This window comes from Panthera tigris, chromosome A3, assembly GCF_018350195.1.
Source record: "Panthera tigris isolate Pti1 chromosome A3, P.tigris_Pti1_mat1.1, whole genome shotgun sequence".
Classification (NCBI taxonomy): domain Eukaryota; kingdom Metazoa; phylum Chordata; class Mammalia; order Carnivora; family Felidae; genus Panthera; species Panthera tigris.
Window position 1 is genome coordinate 30,045,665 of NC_056662.1, and position 18,575 is coordinate 30,064,239.

At 56.8% G+C, this 18,575-nt stretch overlaps 1 protein-coding gene across 3 annotated transcripts; it reads right to left on the reverse strand.

Moving 5' to 3' along the window:
- Positions 1-1,089: 1,089 nt before the first annotated feature.
- Positions 1,090-16,979, reverse strand: ADAM33 (ADAM metallopeptidase domain 33). 3 transcript variants are annotated; one of them, XR_006215565.1, is made up of 22 exons: positions 16,775-16,979; positions 14,540-14,619; positions 12,182-12,258; positions 10,149-10,227; positions 9,884-9,960; positions 9,609-9,798; positions 9,323-9,388; positions 9,170-9,241; positions 8,812-8,978; positions 8,641-8,725; positions 8,400-8,542; positions 7,679-7,856; positions 7,474-7,563; positions 7,041-7,236; positions 6,812-6,920; positions 6,520-6,718; positions 6,339-6,416; positions 6,148-6,256; positions 5,917-6,064; positions 4,507-4,598; positions 4,255-4,411; positions 1,090-4,000 (listed from the first exon to the last, which is right to left on the reverse strand). XR_006215565.1 is itself a non-coding variant. In XM_042980838.1 (22 exons), exons 1-21 carry the CDS (start codon positions 16,875-16,877, stop codon positions 4,292-4,294), a joined length of 2,376 nt encoding a protein of 791 aa, XP_042836772.1. In that variant the 5' UTR covers positions 16,878-16,979; the 3' UTR covers positions 1,090-4,000; positions 4,255-4,291. The 3 variants fall into 3 exon arrangements, 2 of the variants coding, with proteins under 2 accessions (XP_042836772.1, XP_042836771.1); XM_042980838.1 differs by having other exon boundaries at positions 4,255-4,329; XM_042980837.1 differs by having other exon boundaries at positions 4,255-4,377.
- Between the last annotated feature and the right edge of the window lie 1,596 nt (positions 16,980-18,575).

Here is an 18,575-nt window from a genome sequence, read left to right on the forward strand (position 1 = left end):
TCTTTCCATTTATTTGTGTCTTCTTCAACTTCCATCATGAAAGTCTTGTCGTTTTCATTGTGCAGTCCTCTTACCTCCTTGGTTAAATATATTCCGTAGTATTTTTTTTTTTTTGGTGCAATTGAAAATGGGACTGTTTTATTTCTCTTAAGGATAATTTGTCAGTGAATAGAAACACACCTGATCTTTGTATGTTGATTTTGAATGTGGTAATACTGAATTCATTCATTAGTCCTAACAGTTTTTGGGTGGAATCTTTAGGATTTTCTATGTATAAAATTATGTCGGGGAGCCTGAGTGGCTCAGTTGATGAAGCCTCTGACTCTTGATTTCGGCTCAGGTCATGATCTCACAGTGGTGGGATGGAGCCCTGAGTTAGGCTCTGTGCTGACAGCATGGAGTTGGCTTGGGATTCTCTCTCTCATTCTCTCTCTCTCTCTCTCTCTCCCCGCCCCTCTCCTGCTCTCAAAATAAATACACTTTTAAAAATAAATAAAATAAAATCATGTTATCCGCAAACAAGGATAATTTTCTCCCTGTCTGATTTGGAGGCCTTTCATTCCTTTTTTTCTAAGTGCTCCCACTAGCATTTCCAGCACTATGCTTAATGAGAGTGGTTGGTGTTAAGTATCCTTATTTTGTTCCTGATCTTAGAGGGAAAGATTTCAACCAATCACCATTGAATATGATGTCATGTTAGGGTTTGTTATATCTGGCCTTTGTTATGTTGAGGTTTACTCCTCCTATACCCAATTTTCTGAGGGTTTTAATGAAAGGATGCCATACTTTTTTTTTATTAAAAAATTTTTTTTAAATGTTTTTATTTATTTTTGAGACAGAGAAAGACAGAGCATGAGCAGGGGAGGGGCAGAGAGAGAGGGAGACACAGAATCTGAAGCAGGCTCCAGGCTCCGAGCTGTCAGCACAGAGCCTGACGCGGGGCTCGAACTCACACACCTCGAGATCATGACCTGAGCTGAAGTTGGACGCTCAACCGACTGAGCCACCCAGGCGCCCCAAAGGATGCCATACTTTGTCAAATGCTTATTCTGCATCTATTGAGATGATCATATGTTTTTTAATCTTTCTATTAATGTGGTATATCATACTTATTGATTTGCATATGTTAAACCATCCTTGCATCTCACGTGAGATAAAACCCACGTGATCATGGTATATGATCCTTTTAATGTGCTGTTGAATTCACTTCTTAAATATTTTGTTGAGAATTTCTGCATCTGTATTCATCAGGAATATTGCTTTGTAGTTTTCTTGTATGGTCCTTATCTGGCTTTGTTATCAGGACAATGCTGGTTTCCTAAAATGAATTTGGGAGTGTTTCCTTCTCTTTGAATTTTTTTGGGAGAGTTTGAAAGTGATTGGCATTAACTCTCCTTTAAATGTTTGGTAGAATTCATCAGTGAAATCATCTAGTCCTGAGCCAACTTCTTAACTTGGACCTTTATCCCACTGACTTTTAGCTCTCTTTGTATAAAAGATACTGTGGCTATAAATTTCCCTCAAAGTACCACTTTCATGGTAAATCCAGCTTTTGATCATTCAATTTTTATCATGCAGGTTTTTCTCCGTATCATGCAATTTTAGGCATTTTAAGACATGAAATATGAGTGGGAGTCCCATGGGGTCCAGACACCTCCCTGATGGATGAGAGTGTGGAGAGATGTATTAATGATGTTCCTTATTTTTTTGCATTTTATGATGGTTTGACATCTTGGTTGGCGGGGTGGAGCTTGGTGTTTGGGGGAGAGACTGCCCCTTCCTGGGCTGGCTAATTCCTAGAGTTAATGAAAATTTGCCTATGAATATCTTTCATGTGCAGACCAACCAATTCTGAGTCTATACCCACAAGCGCTGCCTTTTTTCTAGCTCTTACCAAGCCAGTATTTGCCCTGCCCTAAATCACCACAGGGCCAGGTACCTGACAATTAAAGACCATCCCTGTGCCCCATGCCTGGCCAATCCTGAGCCATGCTTTGCCCTTCCTAGGCTCTCCCCTCACTCCTGCTTCGGCCTCCTGGCCAAACCTCATGCTTCCCCATGTGATCCTGCATGGCATAGCATGATCCCTTCTCTTGGGAATTGTGTGTAATAAAAACTTCTTTCAGTGGCATTAACCTCTCCATGTCATTACTCAGGTCATCTTTATAAATCAGAATCCCATGGGTACAATTCAGACAGATGGCAGCTTTAGAAAACCGTCTCATTCAACCTCTGGGGCTGCCTCTTCTCTGCTGCCAATGCAAGGAGTGGTTGGTTGGTTGCAAAAATTAGTCTTCATGCCCTCTGAAGCAGGATCCTGCTGTTCTGCCAGCAAGAGGTAGAGTTACTCTCCCTACCCCTGGAACCTGGGCCGGCCCTGTGACTTGCTTGGGCCAATAGGATGTTATGGAAGTAAAATGTGCCAGTCACAGAATCTTCCAGAGGCCTTACAAGCTTCCACTTACTTTCTGACAGGGCTGGGGCTAGGATGAGACAGGATCACTACTATGAATTTTTCCTTCTGCCTCAGGTTCCAACATGACTTGGCATGACACTGTTACTGATCTGATGTTCAGTTAAAATTTTGATATTTTGTTCATCATTGATATTTGGTTTTAATTTTGATCCTTTAAAAGATTGCATTAAGATCTTATTTATCTTGATTGCCTTTTTTGTGTGTGCTCAAGGTAAGTGCGTCACTTGCCTTACCCTAATCCTGGTCCTGCTCTTTAGAACCCTCCTTAGCTGTCACGTGAACAAGCTATGGGTACATAGTCTATTCGTCCTCATCACTCTATGCAATAGGTAGCCAAACCCAGAGGCAGAATTGCCCAACTGGCCAGAAGTTGACTGCAAACATATGAGCCCAAATGAACTACCAGCTGAGTTTAACCTAATTTACCAATTCACAGAATTGGTTATTTTAAGCTGTGTTTGGGGGTGGTTTTGTTATGCAGCAACAGCTGGCTGATACAGAAGATCACTCAGCAATTCTTTCATGAAGAATGGGGAGAGAATAAGTGACTTCTGAGAACTTCCAAGGGAGGCAGAATAGACAGGGCAAAGGGATCATTCAAGCTAGGCAACACTGTCCTATGCCCAGGTACATCTGGGTCCACAGCTGCCATCTGAGGCTCCACCCACCAGCCACCACCCCTTGGGACCCTCAGGGAGCCCCAATGGGGATGAATTTACATACAGAAAAGACTCACAGAAGCTTGAGGTCAGCCTATCTTTCTTCTGACTTCTACTTTGGTATCCTTTTTAAAACAGCTCCCACTGTCCCCTCCCATGGAATGGAGGGAAGGCTGAGTAATGTCCAAAGTGAGAGGGCTACAGCAGAACCACACTCCTCCAAAACCTCAGGTGGAGGACCAATAACAGAGGTGAGGCTGAGGAAGCATCTGGAGGACATGGCAGGAAAAGGGAGGGAGGAGGATCCCAAGGATTTTGTGGATTGTTTTGTTTTGTTTTGTTTTTGCAAGAGCCAAGCTCCAGGGAAGTAGACTCAATCTGAAATGTAGGGCCCCTGGAGCCCAGGCTTCTGGCCCAGCAGTCACTGGATTCTGCAGAGCTGGGTCTAGGTAAAATACATATGCAGAGACACCCAAGTTCCCTGGATAGAGACCTCTCCCAATGCCCAGAATGACCCAGCCTCCCCTGGTGACAGGACGTCAGTGACTACATGACCTTTGCTCCTTGGACTGATAGATTCTTGGGCTGGAATATATACCCTGCCAGGATCCCCCCAGCCATAGGGAATGGGGCAGCATTGGGCATCTTCTGATAAGGCTCCGGGGTCCTGAAGTGGGTGGGGCAGAGCTCGACTCAGGGAAGAAACTTGCAGGCTGCAAAAGTGCAGGAAGTGTGATTCACTGGCTCTGCCCCTGGGAGACCAAGTTCTTGTGGTGGCTGTCAGCAGTCGCCTGTCTGTAAGTATCCTCATCTCAGGAGCCCCTCTCTCACCAGAGACAGGATCTTGGCTTCTAGACTTGACCTGCTGCAAATGAAGAGGAGAGGTCACCCCTGAGGGCTGGGATCCCTTTTGCTCCCTCAGTGAGGACCGATGACCCAGAAAGAGATACAACTTCTCTCTCTCCCACCCTAGGGACTGCCAGCTTCTGGTCTCCATGACAGTAGCTTTTCCACAAGGTCACATCTCCTTTGCATAATAACGCTCAAAAACCTCAGTAGGGGAGGGCAGATGAGGGACAACAGAGATGGGTAGGTAAGGTGGGGAGGGTCTCTACCTACCTTGGGGTTTCAGGCAAGGCAACAGGACAGATGCTTCTCAAGGTGGCTCTTGGGCTCTGGCAGAGTTCTTAAGGTCTGGAGCAATGGGTGGAGGACAAATGTTGTGACCACAGGCAGAAGTCTCTGGAGCAGGGTGGGGACAGGGGCCTCAAGGTAACTGGGAGATAAATGGAGGGGGGGTCGTCTAGAAGGAGGCAGAAGGCAAGAGCCCATCCTCACCTCCCTCCCCATCTCCTACCGTGGTTCACTCACCCCAGAGTCCGGGCTCTTCAGTGGCTGCTGGGCCTGACTCCATGCTGTGAACGCTCCTAGGGGGAGGGTCCCGGTGTGGGCCATCTTTGGGCCTAAGCAGTGGGATAAGAGGGCAGGAGGTCAGAACAGTGGTCCTGAGCAGGTGCGCACAGCCTGAGTTCTGCTTGAATGATTCTCTACCCTTCTGCTCCATGTCACTCCCTCCAGGTCCCTTCCTGCTCCCTCCTGAGAAAGGCCCCTGGGCCCAGGCTCCTGCCTTCCCAGAACCACCGGCACTTCTCTCTAGCCCTGACATTTCTCCCAAGCTCTGCCATCACCCCAGCACCCTGGCACCACCCAGATATTGGCATCACTCAGGTTCCAAAGCAGGGTGGACTTCCTCCCCCAGGAGCAGCCATGCCTGCGCCCCTTGTCACTGGGTAGCCCTGCTGACCATTGCTGCCCTCAATGCCTCCAAGCCATGCTTGGCTGCTCATGCCCCATTGCCCAGCGCCTTGCCACTTCCTTTGCTATCTCTCTGAAACAGTCTCCGTCGTCCACAAGATTCTGCTTTAGTGCTGATATGCAGTTGTCCCCCACCCTGCCCCGTCTCTAGACCCCCTTATGCTGACACACCAAACTCTGACCACCTTGCTCCTCCCCCATTGACCCACAATCACTGCTCATTGTGTCAAAGCCCGTCTCGGAACCTGGGACCTGGCTGGTGCCCTGCCCCTGTCTGGGATGCCCTCTGCCCCAATCTCTAGCCCAAACCCTGCCCCTTCTGGCAGCTTGCCCAGAGCACTCCCAAGTCCAGGGAGTGTCAGATGTGCCATGGGGTGCCTCCCTTGCCCAGCACCCCACTGAAGGGTCCAGCCCTAGGTCAACCATGCTTAGGTACTATGTGATTCTCCTCCCAGGTCATGGAGAACTGGGTTAGGGACAGGCCCTTGGCACAAGGGCAGCCAGTGCCAAAACTAACCAACGGTAAGGAGCAAAAAGGGTGTGCTGGGTCCAGCATCGGGGGACTTCAAAGGTGTACAGAAAAGATTTAGGCAGAGGAAGTGGGAAAGGGGGCTGACAACTCATGAGAGGCTAGGAAGGTCTGGAAGGGCACAGTGGAGCGAGAACTGCATTCTTAGCTGGCAGAACAATGGCAGTCTAGGATGAGGCAGCCCCCTGGTGGGAGAAACACAACGGGGGGGGGGGGGTGCTGAACCACATTAATGGGGAGGGGAAGAGGGCCCCACAGGGGTCCACATCATCGGCTCCAACGGGAGGCCATTGTGGCCTCCTGCTCAGGGCTTCTTCCCACTTGCTTCTGCCCATCTCTCTGCTCCTGGGGGGAAGGTCTAAGGACCCCACCCCAGCTCCCCCAGGTCCAGCAGAGTTCTGCAGAGCAGCAACCACAGGAGTGGGCTCAGAGCCTACCCAGTGCATGCAGGACCCCTCCTTGAGCCGCAGAGGCATTGCTGGAGACGGGATCCCGGCTGTCGGTAGCAGCACCAGGCCAGACTGGCCCCGGGGAGCAGAGGCAGCAGAAAGCTAAGGATCACCACCAGCAGGAAGGCCTTGTGGTCTGTGGACAACAGGGTAAGGCTGCGTCCTCAGCACGTGCCCCGCCTCAGCCCCTCCCCACACCCCCTCCCTCCTTGGACACACTTTCAGGCTGTATAGGACCGCTGTCCACACTGCCACCAAACCCTGGCTTGTTGCAGGACGGCGGAGCCCAGCCCGGAGCACAGTGGCAGTTATGGTTACTGTTGCAAACCTACAGAGGGGAAGAGAGAAGGAGGGCCCCGTGGGATCAGGAAGTCCAAGGCCACCCCCTCATCACCTTTCCGGCCACTCACTCCATGGCCATGGCAGGCTGTCAGGCATCGCTCCAGCTCCCAGAAGGTCGTGTTTTGGCAGCTCCCGTCCTGGCACACCTATGGGTGGTGTGTGCACCAGGCAGTGAGGGGGAGTGACGTTTTGGCCTACAGGACTCAAGCATTAGGGAAGGGTTTGGTGTGCAGGGCTCACAGGGCTCACCATTCTAGGGCCACACTGGGTGCCTGGCTCTACCAGGCCCACGTCATACAGGTCTAGCTGGACACCAGGCAGCAGGAAGACTCCCCTGCAGGTCACCTCGCTGCTGCCTAGTCCAACCGTGGAGTCCACCGGTACCGTGTGTGGTGCCAGTGGGCGCTGCTCCCCACCCAGGCATTGCAGCTTCCCACACTGTGCATCCCTGGGGACGAAAGTGGAGGGTGACCGCATGGCCAGAGAGTCCTTCTTGCCCCAGTGCACCACCCGCTTCCCCTAACTCCGCCCCACTCCCCACCTCTGCGCACAAGGCACGAAGCCACCCTTGCGGTCCTGGCCACAGTTTCCGTGGGCGTCTCCTGCTGAGTTCACAGTCTGGAAACAGGCCTCCGGGGCTGGGCTGGAGCCTGAGGAAGCATGGGCGGACCGCACTGGCTTCAGTACCCCCCCCCCTCCCCCCCATCTTCCCCTGCGTAAAAAACGGTGCATTCCCGAGGATAGGGCCAGCGGTACTCGGGTAGTCTCACCAGGCCCCCAGAGCTGCTGGCACTGCTGCTCCAGTGTAGGACACGCGCCATCCCGGCAGTAGCCCCGGCCGCTGGCGCAGGAAGAGCCGTCTAGTAGGAAAGTGTCCGGGGGGCAGTAGGGGGAGGTGCCCGTGCAGAACTCTGGGAGGTCACAGTCGCCAGCAGCTCGGCGGCACAGCACGCCAGCCGGCTTCAGCTACGCAGGGGACCAGGTGGAGGGAGGGCGGCCGAGGGACAGCGAGACAATGGACATTGAGAGATCCACGCCGATACAGAGGCTCAGAGGCTGGAGGGCCAGGTGAGGCCAGGCGGGCCCGCGCGCAGAGCAGAGCCAGCACCAGCAGGGGCACCAGAGGGCGCCAATCAGCCAAGACCAACAGCCCGCTCCCGAGCGCCCCCTAACCCTCACCCCGAGCCCCCCCCACGCCCTCACCAGGCAGCGCGCGCAGCAGTCCCCGCGTGTGCACTGGGCTCCCGCACGCAGCGAGCAGTTGTGGGCGAGGCAGCAGGCGTCCGGGCACTCCTGGAGCCGGAGAGAGGGTGTAGGACCAGATGAGGGCGCAGCGACCCAGACCCCGGGGGAGGGGGCGAGCGGGGCGCCAGCCTCGGCCCCCGGGGACCGGGAGCGCGGACCTGACCTGGCTGGAGCCGCAGTCACACTCCTCGCCGTCCTCCACGAGGCCGTTCCCGCAGCGCGCCCGAGGCACGAGGACCCTGGAGTCCGGCGCGTTGGAAAGACACGCACCGCCCCCCTTGCGGAAGAAGGCGCGCAGCTGGCGCCGGCTGCAGGGGCTGAATACGCGTGGGAACGGGTGCCTACAGGAGGGGAAGGACGTCGGGCGTGCGGGGACCGCCCCCCTCAATCCCCTGCTCGTCTCCGACCCCCTCCCGCCACTACTCCCTGTGCTTGGCCACACAGCCCCTGGATGCGCAGAAACCGCCTAAGCAGCAGGCAGCCGGGATCCTCCACACGCGGAGGCCAAAGAGGGCAAGTAAACTGTACATAGTCACACGGCGAGCCCGAGACGGGAGGGTGTCACGCCAGGACCAGGCAGCCCGGCACTCAAGGTCAAATCGCGACCTAGCGCCGTTACTCCCGGGGTTGGAGAATCCTTGCTAGGATGTTCTGAAAAGCTCCATACTTTTGAGAATTCACTTCTGCGTTTCCTCCCTTTAAGCCTCATAAAGAAGTCTCGGGGTGGGTGCTATGACCACTATCTCTATTTTACGGAAGAGGAAATCGAGGGATAACCATTTCTCCCAAAGAAAGGCAGCTGAGGAAGGTCCCCTGGTCTAGCGGAGCCTCCCCCGGAACTCCTGCCGCCCCCCGCCCCCCGCCCCCGACCTCGGCGTCTGTACCCGGTGGCCGCAGCCATGACGCAGCCGCCTTGCTCAGCCGCCGCCTCCACGCAGCAGCCGTCAGGGTCGTGGCTGAGGCCAAGGCTGTGACCTATCTCGTGGGCCATGGTGGCTGCTGCGCCAATGGGAAGCTCTGAGTGATCCTGGGAGGGCGTAGGGACGGTCACTGCGTCACTGGGGGCTGCGGGGATGCCTCCTACCCTGTCCCTCTCCGCCCCCTCCTGTCCCGGGTGGAGCTCACCGTGCTCACGCCTCCCGAACTCTCAGCGCGACACATGCCCTCGATGGGCGCCAGGCCCACAGTGGCGCCCTGGAAGGCGCGGCCCCTGAAGGCAGAACGCAGCGTGACCCGGTGGGGCCAGGATTCTGGGCTGCCCAGACGGGGACCCACGTGGGCGTAGGAGGGACCCACGTGAGCAGCTGCGTGGAGTCGTGTGGCCACCGTGCCCACAGCCCTCGGCGCCACTGCAGGAAGGCCCAGAGCGTGGCATTCGCGTCTGACGTGATACGGCTCTGGTCTTGCTCTGTCCACACTTCCAGGCCAGTCAGTGCCACCTGAATATCCAGAGTCCTGAGAATCTGTGGACGGGACCAGGCTGAGCTGGGGGACAAGATGTGCCACAGTGCCTGTGCTCTTCCCGGGGGGGGGGGCACCCTCTCCTCTCTGCTCCATACTCTGTGCTCCTCTCCAACCCTGCCACCTCCTGCCAGGACTTGCCAGCCCATGTCGCAGTCACCCCCATTAGGACTCTCTTCCCGCCAACCCCAACCTGGTCTACGTAGTTGGCCACCTCCAGGAGTCGCTGTTTGGTGTGGTTCAAGTTCCTGTGCTGGGTCAAGAACTGGAAAGACATACAGAAGAGTTCCTGGCAGGCTGAGCTGGCCCCATCCCACCCCACCACCCCCCTGGGGCCTCTGCTCACCAGTGTGTGGTCAGCCACTATGTACAGCTCCAAGAACCTCGGGCTCCTGCGGACCTCCCTCCTCTCCTGGGAAGAGGCAATGGTGACCCTGAGTGGCAGGCTGCCAACCCCAATTCCCAGGAAGCACAAAGTTAACTTTAAAAATTGCTGGAACTTGTTTCTTCAGCCTCCAAATAAAAATATCAGGACAGGAGGCCCTGAACTGGGGCTGTGTATTCCTGTCTTTTCCGATTTGCAGGGCTATGGATACTCCATTTCCACTCCCACCCCTCTCTGTGCCCCTGACCTTGATCTGGGTGGCACGAGAAAGGCTGGCCATGTCCCCTTTGCTCCTGGCATCCCTGTGGCCGCAGGCCCCTTTCCAGCTGAGCAGCTGCCTGGTTGGGAACATCTTGTGAGTGATGAAGTCCTCGGAGTCTCCAGCTGACCGTGGATGCACATAATAACTGACATTGCTGCCCAGTGTGATCAGGCCCCTAGAGTTCGGAAGAGTGCAGAGGAGGGTGTGAGGGGACTCTTTCCCCAGTCCCAGGCCCAGCCCCCTCCCCCAGAACTCCTCACCTCATCCCAGAGCAGGTGCTGAAGACTACCCAGGAGTCAGGGAAGCCCCTCACACGTCCATGGTAATGGCAGTGGTCCTGGAGAGCAAGGGACCCAGCCCCAAATCTCAGCTGGTGTTGAACTGGGAGGGGCTGGTGGGGGGGCTGGCTCCAGCCTCTCTTTAAAAAGAGGAGGCGAATGGGAAAGGAATGGTGGAGAGGTCCTCAGGGAGTGCACCCCCCCAGCATCCCTTACCCTGTCCTCAGAGCCCATGGAAGTATCTCACCGTGTGGTCGGGGACCAGCACCACTGGCTGCCCATCTGGGGTATAGTGGGTTTCTGTGTATCCCGGGGCCAGCAGCCTGCTGGGAGGGGGTGTTATAAGGGTCACCTAATTCAGCCAGGCCTCCTCCAGGATGCCCTCCAGCCTTCCTCCCTGAATGCTAATTGAGCAGCTCCATGAGTGAGGCATAGGGCTAGCCCTGGAGAAGCACCCAAATGTATCTGAGGGAAGGGACAGGAGCGACTGTGTGCTGCTCAGCTCAGAAAAACCTTGGGCTGGAGGAAGAAAGGTGGGGGGGGGGGGATGCAGGGAGGAGCCTTGGTGAGGGCTGAGGTGTGGGAAGTGGGTGTGTGGGAAGCAGCAGGGAGGAGCAGGAATGGAGAAACAGTTTGTGGTCCCTGTGGAGTCTATGGTGGGCAGCTCCTTCCACAGGTTTGGGGAGGGGCGGGAGGGAGGATTCAGGAGACATTGATGAGGAGGTGGGGCCTGGAGCCAAGGAAGGGCAGTAAACTCCCTGGGTGGCCCTGCCCGATGCCCAGCCTTGTCAGGCCTCTGTTCTCTGGCCCCCAGACCCCACGTTTCTCCCCAGCTGTCCTTCAGTGATGCTCACCCCATGCTTCCAGAGAAAAGAGAATCCCCACCTGTCCACAGCTGCTCCTGCCTGCCCACCTGGGCAGGGAGCCCCATCCCCATCTTCTTCAGACCCCACTCCATTAACGATCTCACCTTCCTTCTCCATCTTTCCGGGGTCCTTCCCACCAAGGTGGATCAACTGTGAGCTAATGTCTCTTCCGTAAAGAAAATCTCCATCCCCACCTCGCCTTGACCTCTTTACTGCCAGACCACTCCAAAGACCTGTGGCGCCTGCTTCTCCACCTCCTAGTCTTTCCTCCACCTTCTCCAGCTTTGCCCTCCCTGACTCCACGCACAGACTCAACCCAAAGAGTAGGTGCTGTGGTCACCCCCTCTCATGTGTGGGGACGTTGAACGTCAGAGGAACTATGGTTCTGTGTGGTGGAACTAGATCCTGTTCCCGGTCCATCTGGCTCCATGGGGGAGAAGCCAACATGTGTAGAGTGCTTGGAACAGTGTCTTCAATGAAGCGAGCCCTCGACAAACGATGGCTGTTGATAATTCCATCTGGATGGTTTCCAGACCCCACGCTCCATCATGGACACCCACCCCACCCAGCCCCACACCGCCTACTCATTCACCAGCTCAGAATCTTTGGCTTTGCAAAGACACTCAGCCTTACAATGGCCTCTGTGGGGCCGCCTGCGGGGCTCAGTTGGTTGAGCTTCTGAGTCTTGATTTCAGCTCAGGTTGTGATCCCAGGGTCGTGGGATCCAGCCCCACATTGGGCTCCACACTGAGCATGGAGCTTGCTTGAGATTCTCTCCCTCCCGCTCCCTCTGCCCCTCTTCCCTGCTTTCTCTCTCTCTCTCTCTCTCTCCCCCTCTCTCTCTCTCTCCCTCTCTCTCTCGCGCGCGCGCTCTCACTCTCACTCTCACTCTAATTAAAAAAAAAAAAAAAGGCCTCTGTGATCTGGCTTTACTGGGACTCCCCAAATTCATTTCCCACTGCTCCCTTCCCTGTAGATAGAGACCCTCCAGGCAGGCCAGACAAATCCCTGCCTCCTGAAGGAGTCTTGACCTACAAAGGCCACACCTCACCTCAGCCCCGAGCACCTGCCCATCTTTGGAATCCATTTTGGATTCTCTTTGGACTCAGCACACCCTGTGAGCACCCACTAGGTGATGCTCATTCATTTCTGGCAGGAAGCTAACGAGATAATCCTGGGGCTGGAATGAAGGATGTGCCCCACAGCAGGGCTGACCCAGGCTTAGCAGTCTACTTCAGCCTTGAGGGAGCCAGTCATGGGCTGGCAGGACAATTCCTGTACCTCTTCCTCTGGAGCCCTCGCCCCATCCAGCCTGCCTTAGGGGTTCCCCTCCATCCCTGCCCCCAGCACTGATCCCCTCCAGAGAGCGGGAGCTGCTCTCGGCTCCCGGCCCCCTCCCCTGCCTGGTACTCACTGGTTCTTCTCCAGCTCGAGCAGGAGCTGCTGCCCTTCAGCCTCCAAGGCCACCAGCCCCATGTCTAGCTTCGAGACCTGGTCAAGAAGGAGAGTAGGGCTGAGGGAGCAGGTGGGATGTGGAGCTGGCTGGCGAAGGAGAGCACAGGGGGCAGGGGGCAGCAGGCTCCCCACTGGTCATGGTAGGTGTGGATGGATGTGGGGGTGAGAACATGCGGGCAAATATGTTCCCAAACTCGGGACGGTTTTGGTTCTGACAACAGCCATTGGACATAGCCTGCTAGGGGCACACCTCATCCTCCAGAGGGATGAAACGAGGGGTCCCAGGAAGGTACCCTGACTTGCCCAAGGCTACTGGACTCTTCCTCTGGCCCTCCCTCCTTTGTCACAGCCGGAAGGCTTCCTCGAAGTGGGGAGGACAATGGGGTCCTGAAGACATTGGCTGGGGGAGCATTAGGTAGCCAGGCTCAGGCCTCCTTACGGCCTCGTTTCTTGCTGCTCCCCACTCCCTGTAGAATTCAGACTTTATCCCTCCTCCTTCAATTCTGACAAACTGAAAATTCCCCTAGCCTTCTGAAGGCCTGCCCCACACCTGCTTTGCTGAGACCATAAAGTAAACCCTGACCCCCTACCTCAGGCCAAGAGAAAAAACATCTCAGCTAGATGTCACGGGGGCTGGCCTGGGCCAGCCCGCAGCCTCTCCTTCTCGCTAGCCTGTTTGCCTCTCCCACCCTGTGGAAATACCCCATCTGCCGGCCCCTCTGCCTTGTCCACTCTGCCTGGCTGGGGGCCCAGAGTTGGAACCAGCCCAGGAGCATCCTGGAGAGCTGCTGTGTCTTTGGAATGCTGGCCCTCACCCTTCCCTGCACCATGCACTGGGCTGGGCCCCGGGCCAAGGGGCTCAGATTCTTGTGGGGGCCCTTTCTCTGCAGGTGGGAGGCAGACAACCCTGCAACCCCAGCCAAGAGCCCCCCACCCCAAGGCCCCAAGCATGAGCTCACATGGCTGGAATGTCACTTACTTTATTGGAGAAAGGTTTGTACCCAGCGCAGGCAGCAGCCCCAGATGGAAAGCCTCCTCCTACCTCACCCCCACCCTGGGCTCCCTTCTCTTTGTCCTTCTGCTGTTTTTCCTTGCTTTTTGCCCTCCTGGTGACCCTGCTCCTCACTACACACCCCATCCCTAACCTGAAATGTGGGTATTTCCTGCCTCTTGGACAGGATTCCCTGCCTCATCTCTGTCTGCTGGCCTCAGCTTGGCAGGCTTCCCGGCGGTGGGGGGGCGGGGGGGGGGTAGGGGCGAGGCAGGGGAAAGCAAGGTCCTCTGAGATGCCCTTCCTTGTCACAGCCTAAGCTGGACTGGCAGGGAGGTGCCCAGCATGTGCCCAGCCTTGCCCTCTGCCAGTGATGTCCAGGACAACTAACTCAAAGCCCGGGTCAGCACCATGCTTGAATGGGGGCCCCTGAGGGTCTGGGGGACCCAGTAGGGCCCTAGGTTAAAAGCTCCTGGGCCTGTGGGGGCCTTCCAGCCTTCACGACAGTGCTCTACTGCCTTCCTTGCTGTCTTAGACAGTGGTTTGTCACCTTTTACCTGAAAATTCAGGATGAAGAGGCCTCTCTAAAATTGGGGGACATTGGCCAATGGTTAGAAGTCTTTCAGACCTTAGTGGATATCAGGCTTCTGGGCTAAAGAGCTGTGTGACCTTGGGTACTTTCTCCAACTTCTCTGGGCTTCAGTTTGCCCCTCTGTGATATGGGGATTCTAAGGGCACTGGCCTCCTGATTTGTAGCAAAGCTGTGTGGCACATACAGACAGGAGCATGGTTATTCTGGAAGTGTGTGATGGGTGGGTGTTGGCAGCAAGTGGGACAGAGCATCCTGGAGAAGCAAAATCAGGCGGGCCTGCCCTAGGAGGGTGACCAGTGCCCCCTGGCCAGAAGTGGATTCTGCACGAGCCAGGGAGGCTGAAGTGTTACTGGAGGAGACAGCAATGTGTCCACAGGGTAACACGTTCTGGTAAACTTTGCAAAAGGAAGATATTTTGGTGTTTGCATAAAGAGGTCCCTGAAAAGTTTCAGGGCTCACAAATTCTGGCCCTATCTCTGCCTGGTGGGGAGGATAATTCCCCTGGATAATTCTGGGAGGAAGGGAGAAGAGGACGGTGGGGCAGGAAGCCTGAAAATGACTTCCATGCGTGCAGGCTCTTGTGATCTCATGTGTCTCCCCACCCCCACCTGCCAAACCTCCGGAAAGGGGCCTAAAAGACCCCAGCCAAACTGCCACGCTAAACTTTGAAGACGGGGAAAGGGGCTGGGAGACCCCGGGCCCCCCCGCAAAGGGAAGGACGACCTGGCACTGACCGGCTCCTCCAGGGTGACCGTGCGCCGGGGTCGTCCATCCAGGACCCAGTGCAGGGTGACTGGCTCTCCAGGGTTGTCTCCTGGGGTGAAGACAGAGTAAAAGCTGAGGGGGAAGTCTGAGGAACATAGAGGAGTAGGGCACGACAGAGGGATGAGGTGATAGGACATCAGCAAAGAGGAACAGGAGACTCCACCTTCATTATTCAGAGGTGTAGCCTGGAGGAGGGTGGCCGCTCCTGCTCCTCGGGCATCCTTGGAACTGAGGAGCCACCAGGGAGGTGGCAGAACAGAGACAGAGGAGCCTGGGAAGGATAGCTCAGCTGGGGAAGCCAGAGGCCCCACTGACCTGGGGGAGGCTTGGGGGTCAGAGATCACAAGAGACCAAGCCCCCCGTGCAGAGGAGAAGGAAGAGGGAGGCAGCCTCGGGTATTTTTAGCCTGGGCAGCAGATGCCTTTGGAGTGAGAGATCTGTGAAGAGAGGGTGACTGTGTCTCCTCCACCATCTGAGAAAAACAACAGCCACATGTCTTGGGCGGCCCACCTTGCCCAGACAGCTCCCTTGGGGGCTTCATGCTGGAAGCAGGACTTCCAGGGACCCTAGCTTGGAAGCCCCTTTCTTGGATCTTGGAGGTGGGGAGGACCCGGGGGGAGAGAGCCTGAGTGCTCCCAGGCCGGGTGCGCTTTAAGGGGGCCCTGGAGGAATACCAGAGCCAAGCATTACTCAGAAGGCTCTGGAATGCTCCCCTGGAATGCTCCCAGCCCCCCACCCCACAGTGGGTTCCAGCAACCCTCACTACCCCCGCCCAGCTGCCCAGCAGAGCCAGGCCCCAGGCAGCCCAGAGCCTGTAGGCAGCCCTCCCTGCCCTCTGACACAATCCCTGGGGAGGCAAGCCCAGCTCCCAGGACTGACAGTTCCCCAGCACCCAGCCTGCCCCAACCCCACGCTGAGATGGCAGACGGTGGAAGTGGCTCAGCTCTTGCCAGGCCACCCCAAGTCCTTTCTCCTCCTCCATCTTCTCCCCCAGACCCCAGCATCAAAGACCTGGAATAGCAGCAGTTCTAGGATTCCCCTTCCCCCAGGAAGCCCTCCCTGATTGGATGAGTGGGCTGCCATGGTTGGGCAGGGCGGGGCGGCTGGGAGGGGAGTGGGGAGGGATCTGAGGGCTTCTGGGAGGAGGGGTAAGCAGGGTAGGGAAGGGGTGTCTCCCAGCCCAGAGAGGACTTAACTGGGTGTGGAAAAGTACTTCTTGCTGGCCCTAAGCCTCCTCAGTACAGAGGGGAGGGTGTGCCTTTGTGAGGAGGGAGAGGGAGGCGCAGACAGAGCTGTGGTGAGGAGGATTAGGGCGGGAGCTGAACGGGGGAGCCAGTGTGGTGTCGGGGAGCACAAAGCCTCTCTCCACTCCTCCCAGGGGTTCTATCACCCTCTCCTGACCCCATGCTGAGGAGGAGGGAGCAGCCATCCTCAAAGGCATAAGGGCTATCATCCGCCCCCTCCTGGCCCCAGAACAGAAGAGGACCCCATCCCTACAGGTGCTCCCCACAGTGCTCTGGAACCCAGCACTCCCAGGCCACCCAGCGCAGCCCAGCCCAGCCCTTCCTGCCTCCTCCCTGGTGTCCTCCCAGGCAGGTGGCGGGGCACTTCACATCCAGGACACCGCCAATTCTCCTACCCACCGGGGTTGCTGAGGTTACTTCCCAGGGTCCAGCCTGTCCGGAGCACCCTTCGTTATCTCACCAAACAAGGCGACAATATCAACAACACACACACACACACACACTGCCCCAAGGCCCTGGGGTGTGGGGTGAGCATGGGGGCCAGACTGACTGTGGAGGCCACAGCTGGCCCCCTAGTCCGAGGGCACAGCAGGGACTCTGGGGAACAGTGGGCTGGCCTTAAGGGATGGAGGTGCAGGAAAAAGTCCACACTGGTGGGTGGGGTCTGGGGGTGGTCAGAGCAGAGAATCCTAGAAGAGGGGTCTGGGGACTTGGGCAGCTGCTTAGAGGAGACGCCCCCCACCCCCTCCAACCATCATCACCACTGCTTTGCCATTGGCACTGTGTCAGTCTGGACTCCAAGCCAGCCCAAGTACAGCAGACAGTCCCTGGGCAGGTCCAACGGTGCCAAAGCCTGGGCAAGCCCTGTTCTCCTGGCCACCGTGGGTGGGGGAAGGGCAGTTCAGGCCCTCCATCCCCTGACAGTGACCTGGCCTGCCCCGCCGGGCACATCCCACTCACCTTGAAACGCCTCGGTCCCCGACACTTGCAAAGGTAGCCACAGCAGCAGCAGCAGCAGCAGCGACGCCTGCGACCCTCGAGCTCTCAGAGACCCCCGGCCCATAGCTGTGAGTGCCTCGGTGTCCACGCTGCGGCTCCCGGCTCCCGGCTCCGCCCCGTCTGGATCCGGGCCGACCCACGGCCAGAGCGGCCGGCCCGCCGCCTCCCGACCCTCCCGCGCCACCCCGAACGGAGCCCCGAAGCCCATCCGCCGCACCCTGGCAGCGGGCCGGACCTCGTGCGCCCTCGGGGAGCCGGAGCCGCCGTCTAAGGGCGGGTGCAGGGCCGGCGGAATCCGTGCGGCCCCACGGGGGACCTTCCCGCGCCAACCAGCGGGGGTGGGTCTCTGCGCCCTCTCCTCGCGGGGGCGGAGCGGGGTGGAGTGGGGATGGGGCGGGGCCCCTCGGAAGGGCCTTTGAGGACCTTTGGGGTGGGGGGAGAGAGACCAGGGCTGGGGGCCACCTGTTGCCCCTCGGGTCTGCGCAGGGAGCGCCCCCCTCTGGGGTCTCCTGGGGCGGACCTCTGTCCCCGCCTGGCCACCAGTCCTGCCCAGACGCTCCCTGGCCAGAATCCCGCGGAAGTGCCCCTAGGAGAAGGGAGGCCGGGCGACCGCGACTGGCAGGTGTGGAGCTCGGCTGGACCGGCTCGGAGCTCGCCTGCCTCTGCATCGCGGTGGCCGCCAGCCCCTGTCCCCGCGGCGCGCCGTGGTGGTCCAGCCGCAGTCCCGGGGACTTAATGCCCCCGCAAAGGCGAGGCGGCCGACAGGCTCGCGGCTGAGGGCCGGGGCAGCCCTTGTCCCTGGTGGTGGCCAGAGGGAACAGTTGCACAAAGCCACGGAGGTCCAGACGTGGGGGGTTCCTTTTGGCTTTGGTAACATCCATTTCTTCTTTTGAAGATTTGCGTGCTGAGTAGTAAATTCGGAGTAGTAAATGCAGCGGTTCGGTTAGGAAGAGTTCCAGCTTCAGTTTCCATCGCCCCCCCCCCCCAGAGTTCCCCTGTGCCTCTCCCCAGTCACTCTCTCCCTCTCCCAGCCCCAGGCAATCAGGGATAGGCTTTGAGCCTACAGATTAGTTTCGCCTCTTCCAGAACGTCATATAAATGTTATCCTAAAGCATGTGCTCTTCTGTGTCTGGCTTCCTTCCCTCTATGTTTTTGAGATTCGTTTACATTGCTTCGTGATCAGTAATTTGTTCTTTGGTAGGTGCCAAGTGTGTTCCACGGTCGAGGGGAGCGCGGTGGCTCCGTGTTCTCCAGTTAGGCATGTGGGTTCTCCTGCTCCAGTGCGAGACTCTTCTAAACACAGCTGCTACAAAATCGCTGTGAAGTCTTTGTGTGGACATATGTTTTCATTTCTCATTTCTCATCTGTGATGACCCAGAAGTAGAAATGCAGGGTCATACGGCAAGGGCATATTTAAGTTAAAAAAAAAACAACAAAAAACGATTTCCTAAAGTGACTGTACCATTTTGCATCCCCACCAGCAGTGTATGAGAGTTTCAGTGCCCCTACAGCCACACCAGCATTTAGTGTTGTCAATCTTTTGAATTTTAGCTCTTCAAGTGGGTGTGCGGAGTCCTCATTTTTGTAGTTGAACGTTGCCACTTACTTGTATAGTCCCGTCTTGAGCATACAAATGGTTTCCAGCCCTTCTGCTGTTACGAACCATGCTGTGATGGATACTTTTATATACACACTAATTTGTGAGATGATTTCCTACAAGTGGGATTCCTTGGGCCATTTTACGGTTGCACCAGCAATATCT